Source organism: Paralichthys olivaceus, chromosome 14 (assembly GCF_024713975.1).
Source record: "Paralichthys olivaceus isolate ysfri-2021 chromosome 14, ASM2471397v2, whole genome shotgun sequence".
In the NCBI taxonomy this organism is placed as follows: domain Eukaryota; kingdom Metazoa; phylum Chordata; class Actinopteri; order Pleuronectiformes; family Paralichthyidae; genus Paralichthys; species Paralichthys olivaceus.
In genome coordinates, this window is record NC_091106.1 from 6,613,046 (window position 1) to 6,623,142 (window position 10,097).

At 42.0% G+C, this 10,097-nt stretch overlaps 1 protein-coding gene across 3 annotated transcripts; it reads right to left on the minus strand.

The window, feature by feature from the left end:
- Positions 1-471: 471 nt before the first annotated feature.
- On the minus strand, positions 472-7,656 carry cyp1b1 (cytochrome P450, family 1, subfamily B, polypeptide 1). Of its 3 annotated transcripts, none has more exons than XM_069538871.1 (3): positions 7,521-7,656; positions 3,899-4,903; positions 472-3,327 (listed from the first exon to the last, which is right to left on the minus strand). In XM_069538871.1, the coding sequence occupies exons 2-3, from the start codon at positions 4,891-4,893 to the stop codon at positions 2,706-2,708; spliced, it is 1,617 nt and encodes a 538-aa protein (XP_069394972.1). In that variant the 5' UTR covers positions 4,894-4,903; positions 7,521-7,656; the 3' UTR covers positions 472-2,705. The 3 variants fall into 3 exon arrangements, with proteins under 3 accessions (XP_069394972.1, XP_019942382.1, XP_019942372.1); XM_020086823.2 differs by lacking the exon at positions 7,521-7,656 and adding an exon at positions 5,005-5,393; XM_020086813.2 differs by lacking the exon at positions 7,521-7,656 and adding an exon at positions 5,009-5,377.
- Between the last annotated feature and the right edge of the window lie 2,441 nt (positions 7,657-10,097).

The window sequence follows — 10,097 nt, forward strand, 5'->3', positions numbered from 1 at the left end:
AGGTTATGCTTGGAGTGCTGCCACACATGACTTCACTGGTACCATTTAGTCTTTAGTTTTAATTCTCTATTTGTAAAAAAGAAAAAGGGGGGAGGGGGCGTGGGCAGAGCTGTATCAGTAATCATCTGCTGGAGTTCTATCTGAATTTGTCACGCACTCTGAAAGTTGTCTGGCTGGCTGGCTCTCGCTGATCAAGTACAGGATGTTCTGGCAGCGCGAGATAAAAACACTGTGCGGGGAAAGGGATCTCCCAAACACTTCCCCTTTGTTCCCACCTGACCAGGCCCGACGCCAACACTTAGTTTGTGTTCACAGCGAGACTGTTAGAAACGATGGTCGACCTCACATCTGTGTCAGGGATTTTGAACAAACCAAATTGAATATATATTCGGTGGCTAAAATTGTAAATTGCTAAAACAGTTTTTTACCTTTAACCATTCAAAGACAAAAACAACATCAGAGAGACCAGAATATTGGAAGTGTCTGTTTATTACAATATTGCAAACAAACTTTCAGGCAAGTGGCTTGAGGAAATACTCAGAAGAGCAAAATTCACAGCAGCAGTTATGTGTGTAGTCAGAAGCTTAAAGTACTGCAATGCTAGACTGAGCGGTAATAAATGTTAGGTCAGCTTTAACCTTTCACTCATCTAAGTTTAGTTCTGTAAAAAGAAGCATTTGAGGTAAAGATAGTGTACAGTTTGGATTTGAGGTATTTCTTGGGCTTTAGCTTTTAAACTTTATTTTTATGCCAGCGCTTAGGTACAGTAACCCATGTGAGCATGCTGGGTTCACCAGTACACTTACATCTTACATATACAGAGGCCAACACGCCAGAGTCGTAGATTCATTAGACTCCATCAAATCATAACTTATTAGATCACCATGAAGGTATCATCCTAAATTTAAAGGAAGGGTCTCAGACATACAAACAATTTATAACAGATCCATTAAAGTCACGTGATATTTAGAAGAATAACCTCTTCTGGTTCAATGACACACCTGGAGGTGCAGCCTGGACACGTCGTCAGTGTTTAACCTGAGGTCATCAGGTGTTTCAGGTCTTGACATCAGGCCCTGACTTGTATCCAGGTAGCGCACTACACCACTCATCCCCTTTCCTCGACCAGAGCCAGTGGGAAGACCTCTCTGCGGCTTTCAATGAAGAGGCTGGCCTTCCATTATTAGCTCCACTGAGGAGGTTGTGTTTTCACCCATCTGTTCAGGTTAGTTGTTTTTGTTTGTAAGCAAGATTACACAGAAATACAAACTTTCCATAAAACCTGGTGGAAGAATCTGGTGCATGGGTCAGTGAAGAACCCATTAAGGTTGGTGCAGATCAAATCGGGGGGATGGATACAGGATTTTTTTCACTTTCTTTAACATCAGGTCCATTTAAAGGACTGATATGTGATTGTATGACATTTGTTGCAGCTGACTGAATTGAAGTTGGGCCTTGGCAGAGGTATAGACTCTGCTGGGTGCTACTCTAGCTCCAAAACACTTTGGTCATACGCTAACAAACGCTCAAATCCAAGACTTTAAAGTCAGTGCGTCAGTCTCGCTGACAGCAAGTGCATGAAAGTTTCTGTAAATGAACAACAGGAAGACCAAATCATTTGGTTACTGGCATCTTGAGTATGGAAATTAGATGATGAAGGGTGATGGTTGTTTCCATAGAGCAGCATCCTACAAATCGGTGTATACAAAAAAAAGAGCCAAAATAACACTGATAGAATTTTCATATAGGTGCATGCCACACCAGAGCGTACCCTTTACACTCCAGTCAAACGATTACAGTAGGTTTCAGAATATATTATATGACTGTACAAAGCACTGTAGCTAAAACAGTATGTTCAGTTTCACACACCTTATTCCTGAGTAACTATGCTTTTATACTATATATTTATTTTTTTTAAACTAGATATATATGTAGTTTATGTTAGTAGACATGAGCATATTCACCTGTTTATGTAGATTCACTGAATGGTCGGTCTAACCTTTGGTGACAAAGTGCCACAAAGAAATCTTGAAACTCCAGTTTTGGCTGTTTAACCTTCAAATATCACATCTTTATGTTTGTTCTGAGAAGTTTGGAATGACATTTAAAGGATCTGGAGTAAAACCACGTATAAAAAGTGAATATAAATGGTGGCTAAATTAAAGGGATTCCTGAAAAGATAAAATGTTTCCTTATTCTTATCTGATGACAAAATGTTAATAGAGAGTACAACAACAACATGAAGTCCCCTATAAATTCCTCAGCGCTCTCCAGCAGCTGTTCAGACTTGTAAGGCCAGTTTGCCTGCGTCGAGGCTGAGGCTGTTTGCTGGTGATGCGCAGCTGAGTCCTCCACCTTGATGAATCAATTGACGATGCTATGTTTCCTAAGTGGTTTGTCATATTGCGTCTGATGTAGGAGGAGATTCCTCCCAGGTGAACTGCTGCTTGCATGAGACATTGCGTGTCTGCACTACACACCATGTCTCCTGTGAAACACATCTGTTTCCGTCTGGCGCTACAATACTTAGAAATCAGTAATCGGTGATCGGAACTGTTAAATCACTCTCAACATTAGAGGATAAGAATTTATCCTCAGATTTCAGGTTATAAATACAGTTTTAGCCCACGAACATGAGCGACACAAGTCTGCACAAGTCTTTTTTGTTTCAGCCTTCATTTTTTATGCTTCTTATAGTTTTAATTTCATTTAGTTTTTGTTTGTGAGTCTGATGAGGGCTCGCCTTTGACCTCCTCTGCACTTCTGCCCCTCGTAGCCTCGTCTAGCAGCGACATTTGTCCACGCAGAGCTACTGCTATGGAGAAGGCATGAGGTTTCAGAGTCAGACCATAGTCGTAGTCTAGTTTGAGCGGCCTGGTCGGGTCCGCGGTGATGTGGCACTGGTGGGCGATGAGGGCGGTGAAAAGGAACAGCTGCATCTTGGACAGCTCCTCGCCGATGCAGCGCCTCTTGCCCTGCGAGAAGATGAGCACGCTGTTGGTCAGGTCCTTGTTCAGATCGCCATTCTGGTGCAGGAAGCGCTGGGGGTTGAAGGTCTCCGGGTGGGACCACATGGCTGGGTCGTGGTTGATGGACCACTGGTTGATGAAGATGACCGTGTTCTTTGGTATGGTGTAGCCCATGATGGAGGTGTCTGTGATGGTGGAGTGTGGGATGGTGAGGGGGACGAAACTGGTGAAGCGCATCACCTCGTAAACAAAGGCCATGATGTACGGCAGCTGCAGCTGGTCCTCGATGGAGGGGAGCCGGGTGCGGTCCACCACCTTATCCACCTCCTGCTGGATACGTAGCTGCATCTCAGGATACCTGCGTACACAGTGAGCATGTTTAAGCGACTATAGAGGATGGACATTACATGCATGTCTTCTTAATCTCAATCAGAGCAGCAGACTGAGGAAAAAGCATGTGTACAACCTAATTTATTTTCCCTTCATCGCTCAACTCTTCACATTGTTGTGGAAAACCTCTAGAATTACTGTCTTCATTTAAAACAGGAAGCTCAGGCTGGTGTTGAATTACAGCAGTCGGTTTTATTGTTTAATCCAAGGGCACTGATGGGATTAAACAATTAAACAAGATTAGAAAATGAACTCATTTTAAATCTGGCAAAGGTCTTTGATACTTGTATAGTGAAAATGCTGACTTGGCACCTGACTCAGTCTCACTGGTGTGCAGTTACAGTTCTTTATGTTCTGCTGCCAGTACTTGCCTGTGCCCCAGCTCCCCCACATAAACTGTTACATAACACTACACAGCTTCCTCAGGTGTGGAGCCTCAGCTGCCTGGCTCACTGCCTGCTGTTATATCCCAACATGTTGAATAGTATATGATCAGGGTTTTCAAAAGTTCTGAATAAAATAAAATAAAAGTTACTTACTTGACGAGTATGAGGATGATCCACTGCAGAGCTGTGGACAGAGTGTCTTGACTTGCTCCAAATATATCAGCCATAGTGTTGGTCACGTAGTCCTTCCCTCCTGTGAGTGCACTCTTATCTCCCAGTTGGTCCAGCGCCTCAATAAAAGCATCCGTCATGTCCCTGATGGTGCTCGACTGGATTGTTTTCCTGTGCTCAAGGACTTTATCACGGATAAACACGCCAAACTCCAGATTGAGCTTCTTGAAGTTGTCAAATAGGGTTTTGATGGGGTTGGGGAAGTACTGGAGCCAGGGCATCACGTCCACGATGCTCCCTGCCCCCACAGTCCTGGTGAACTGGTCATTCCTGCCCACCACCTGCCGAAACTCCTCGTCCTCGTACGAGTACCTCTGCCCGAAGCACAACGCGCTCATGATGTTCGCCGTGGACACCACCAGGTAGGTCATGGGCTGGAAGAAACGGTGCTGCTTGGTCCTGTCCACGAACAGCTGCAGCAGCTCCCTGAACTCGCACAGGACGTGATGCTCTAAAGTCTTTTTAGTGCTCGGGTTCCCGGTGGAGAACATGCGCACGGTGGACTGCGCCATTCTGCGGTGCGCCTTCCACCCTTCCGTGAAGGTGCCAAACGCAAGGCTGTTCCCGTTGGAGATGTACTGGAAAGAGGTGAAGTCGGGTCTCCCGGCGAAGTCGAATCCCTTCTTGACGAGCGCCTGCTTGATGGAGTCCCCGTTCAGCACCACCACGGTGCGGCTGCCCAGTCGGATCTGGAACACGTTGCCGTACTTCTGTGCCATGCGCGTGAAGTACAGGTGCGGTAGTTTGCCGAGTTGCGCCGCGTTGCCGATGAGCGGCCAGGCGAGAGGACCGGGCAGCCCCGGGACAGAGCGCTGCCGGAGCCACCGCCACAGGTGGAGGGAGAAGAGCAGAGTCACCCAGGCCAGTAACACAGCTCTGAGCGTCGACAGGTTGATCCCCTCCATTGTCACATCCATGATGTGGATCCTGCAGCGGGGATGTCACAAAACCATCCACATTAGATGCACATGTCATTAAAGGTGAAGCTCTGGCTGCATATACAGTATAATGTAAAGTTCATTAAATACCTACATATGTCCTGGATTCATCAGCTTGATTTCCCCCCAAATGTTTACTGGTGATTTTGTCTCCCAAAAAATAAAATAAAATAAAGAGCAATAAAAAAAATGAATGGGCTACATTTTATCCCAAAAAATATTTGGTAATTATTCTGAAAAATCTCCCCAAAACAATTACAGCTGTGCTAGAAAACCAGACAGACGAAGACAGTCATTCAGAGTGTGTGCAGCCTGTTGAACATCCACAGTACGTGTGTGTGTATGTATGTGTGTGTGTGTGTGTGTGTGAGCAGTCGCAGTCTGTCCATGCTTTATAGCACCACTTCGCCGAGTCAAGTCATTTATCCGCGCACAGGCACAGCATCACGGCCCGCGTGTGCCCGAGAGAGCCCTGTCACGGTGGGCAGGGTTGCAGCGGAGGGTGTCACCCCACACACCCACCATCACCACCTCCCTCATCATCCTCCACCCACCTTCATCCTCCACCCACCTCCCTGTGCTGCTGTCTCCCTCCCTCACAGGACTCACTGACAGTGGTAGCTCGGTGCACAGTCAAAACAAAGTTTTATGTAGGCCTAGATCTGTCCAATTCAAATCATGTTTTATGATAATAGGAAACCCTGTTGTAATCTGTATGAACGGAATGTTTATTATGATGATGATGATGGTGATGATTATTATTATTACTATCATTGTTATTATTATTATTATTACTGGCAGCACCCAGTTATTAGACCAGACTCAGGTCCCCCTGCCTGTGTGAAGGGCTGCTGCATTTTCCTCTCTTCCCTAATGAAAACTAATGTTATTTAAACTCATGTTTCCATAGCTGACAATACATTGATTTTTTTAGTTTGTTAAAATATTTTTTTGTCAATTATTATTATTATTATTAGGGGTTTTTTTACGAGCTGGTAATACCTGTATCAGTATAGTAGCATACATGTAAATGTAAAATGGTAAAACATGAACAAAAACAACAATAATAATTGTTAGTATATTATCACTTTAAATAAAATAATTATTATTATTTCTGCTATTTCAAATTGTTCACATCCATTTTTACATGGCTTCCTCATCAATAAAGGCTCGGAGTCACATTGTGACTCGGGGAGGTTATAATGCCCGACATGCACCAGTCAACCTCAGAAATTATAGGTTATCCGACCCAATTTTCAAAATTAACTTTTATTTAAAGTCACCACTTTGACGCAGATGTGAAGTGTAAATTTCACAAATTCAAATGTTCAAGCTGCATATTTATAACTTTATTAAGATTTTCTTGCAAACGAAAAATTCAACCTATTTTCTCCAGTTTTTTAAAAAGGCGATGCGAGGTGTGGATGAATATTAAAAGAAGATATACATCACATGCAGCCTGGACATCGCTTGGTAGAAATAGATATTGTAATACAGGATGAGAACAAATCTAAAAACCGAGTATGGACGATTTTAGTTTCGTGTGTGTGTGTGTGTGTGTGTGTGTGTGTTTTCTCTGGTGCCACAGGCTGCAGTAGTTTCTCTCCATTATAATAGAGGGTGCGTTTTCCCATCAAACCACCAGGAGGAGGCGAACCCCGTGTTGTAGCTCATTAACTCATAATTAACAAACTTCATTTTAATGCTCTCATAATAAAAATAATGATATGAAATCACGAGCGAGTCTGGAAACAAAGCTGATAGATAATCATCGGCCCCTGTTCAGCCAACGCTGCCCTCCTGTGCTCTGAGGACCCTCACAGCCACTCAGTGTTTCACGGCTGCTTCCACCCCCTGGTTTGCTCTCTATGTTTGTATGTGTGCTTGTATTCAGTCTGTGGATGATGTCTGGGTCCCCGGGCCCCTCAGATCTGGCCTGGGCGGGGATCCAGATTCAGCACCGCGGACAGCGGCTCGAATTAACACGGCTATCATGATGATGATTATGATGAAGATGATGATGAAGATGATGCACTCTGACCCTCCAGCATATTTGATTTGATGATGAAAAATGTTTAGTTATGGAGTAAATGTTATAATTGAAAAGAAAAAAAACAACGAAATAAAAAACTTAGAATAGGAAGCTCATTACTGAAATACTGAAATACTCTGATGTATATTTGAATATAGCCTATTTTACTAATAGCCTACACAAACTTACCTGTAAAAGTAAGCTATTCCCATTTATAAATAACATTAACCTTGTACATTTAAAATAAAAATAACAATTCTGAACAGGTTGCAATTAGATTGCCATGGTGTGACTATAGTTTGCAGAGTATATATAAAATAAACAGATATGTTTGATCAGGCTTATGCTTAGTTTATACTAAACTATCGTGTGGCCTATGGCTTCATTTTTGCACATAAAAACAGCCACGTATTTGTCTTCGTACACAATTCTTGACAGCAGCAGATTATTTATAATACATTTAAATTGCAATCCAAATATAACAGTATTATTTAATTTACAATTTAAAAAAAACTTCCCTCTTTGAATTCACAAAGAATTTAGAAATATATTTGAGCAAAATTCAGAAACTTACTGAGTCAGGGGCCTCTAGTCGTCCTCCCCTTGAGGAACCTCTAACAAGGTGACAGTGTGTGATCTTGCTTTATTCCAGCAGTGACTGGATCAGTGAGGGTGGAGACAAGCTGGTGAATGAACAACGGGTCCCAGCCTCCTTCACTGGCAGCACCCAGTTATTAGACCAGTCCCCAGCAGGTCCCCCAGCCTTTTATTCACCTAAAGAGCATGCTGCATTTGACTCTCCCTTATGAAACATTTTTGCAAAACAGTAATTGTTTAAACTAATATTTTCTATGGCTGATTGTATATTGATAACACAAAATTCCAAAAACAATATCTTAATAATTGTATTCATTTTGTTATGAATAATAATAATAATAATATATGTTTTTATGGTTGTTATTATTATTATTATTGTTGTTGTTGTTTTTGTTGCATTATTATTTGTTGTAGTAGGAAATTTACCGTGTGTGTGTGCATGTGTGGGTCAGTGGTCGGACCAGTGATCCTGATCCTTGGTGTAACTGTTTTGTTAAAATACCACATGTGCTTGAATGGAAAAATCTACTGCAAGTTTATCCATATCCCAGGAAATTAAATGTCTATTTCATTGTTAAAAGGGCTTGTCAGGGGAGATGTGCTTTATTTGGAGTGGATTTTTTTTTTTTTATGCACCCAGGGATTAAAAAATAAATATTAAATATAAAATAGATACAATTTCCTTCATTTTAACAGTTTTTTGGGGGTTTCAAATCTGATATGTCTTTTTATTCCAAAAATCTGCCCAATAAAGTATCATTTGTCTGTGTAGAGGGAGATAAAATATTAGGCCACTGACCCTTACACAGTAATACAGTATTTGCAAGAGATATACATTTTTCAAATAAATCTTTCTTAGAATACAAGTATTAATATTCATAGTTCTGTTTCCTGAGTAGAATCCAAGCAGTTTCTATGTCAGACTCCAATAATAGCCCTGAGCCCCACACTTGTTTGTGCTTGGATGCAGAACCTTTGACATAATCTTCCTGAAAGATGCAGTGCAGCAACTTCAGCCACAGAACAACCTGTCGGGTAGGCGGGCCCACAACCGACGGGCCTCTGCCTTTGGGCCCCCAAAGCTCCTCACTCCGAGCAAGTTCAGTTTCAACACCAGTTTCCCTTCCCACTTGACTGACAGCTCAATTGCTCATTGCGTGTGAGTGAACATGGAGGTCAGGGAGGAGCTCAGGAAGGTGTGTGCAGGTGATGATTTGCTCAGACAATAAAGGTACAGTTACACTGTGAACTTCCAGCCTGGCAGGGCAGCGATCACGTCTGATTCCCACAACAATTCTCAACATTTTATTCAGAGCATAGTTATGTGCAGGGGAAATCAGAATAAACCATGTCAGGAAGTGATGTCATCAGGAGCAAAATAAAAAATTGGCCATTGCTTTGATTTATGTCTATAATTGCATTAACAGGACCTCTAAGAGCTGCGCACCTTCTGCAGTACTTACGGTGCTTATCTCATTGCCTGAATCAATGCTGTGAACTTCAGGAGAAAACAGAGGAACAGAGGGGACTGCCCAAGGCTATTCTGAAGGTGCCGAGCAGTCACGCACATGTGCTTCATCACAGGGGTGACAAGTGAGGGGAAAGCCTCTGACATCTTCACTAAACACAAGTCTACCCTCTGTGGGCTTGTCAGGGTTAGGCTTAGAATACTGCACTGCTAACACACTTAGATTTGGTTTAAAGGTTTGGGTCCTGATGTGCCTGTGGGGTTTAGATTAGCAGATGTCAGAGGACGTTTATATGATAAATAGAACTGATAAAACTTACTCACAAAAATGTATTTTGAGGACAATATGACAAAACTGAAAAAATCCTGGTGTTTTTTGACCTTTAATATAAAACGAAACGTGAGTGTCTATAGGTCGATACGTTGAGATTTAGTTCAGCTGTTTTCATTTATTGTAGAACTAAAAGAACATAAAAACCGGGTGTGCATAGTTATTGTATGTAGCTGGAGCTGCGGCACTTTTCTAATCATGCAACAGGTTACTAGGAGGCAAACAAATATAATATGTGAATGGCACTATAAGAACTATAAGGTACTAAAAGTAAGTCAGAAGCCTCTTTAATTAAGTTTAGTTTAGTTTAGTGAGCTGCAACACATTGGGAACTGAGAAAGAATATTCAACACAACAACACATTCCTACATTAGGATAACTTAATAATGGCTAAACCACTTATGTCATATGAGCACTTCTTTGTTTCACGGTCCCAAGTGTCCAAAAAAAATAAATAAATACGGTAATACTGCTCATAGCGCAACCATGACAAATAAGAAAATAAAAATAATTATGGAATGTACCGTTGATAGGACCACAAATATTCACAATCCACTGTGTCACAAAATTGCATTTTATTGTTCATCTATATGTAATAATTAGAGCAAATAGATAAGTGCATGCACCCACATGCAGTAACAGGGAGACACACACACAGACACACACATCAAGATTGTCTGTAAAGCCCCATCTTGTTAATTACTTTCCATTGGAGATGAATCAACCTGCCGCCGTGTGATTGGTCTGACTAACAC

Coding starts and splice junctions, on each gene's coding strand:
- cyp1b1 (XM_020086813.2), bottom strand. Junction 3,328..3,898: donor ATCATCCTCATACTCGTCAA/GTAAGTAACTTT, acceptor CTGTGTACGCAG/GTATCCTGAGATGCAGCTAC.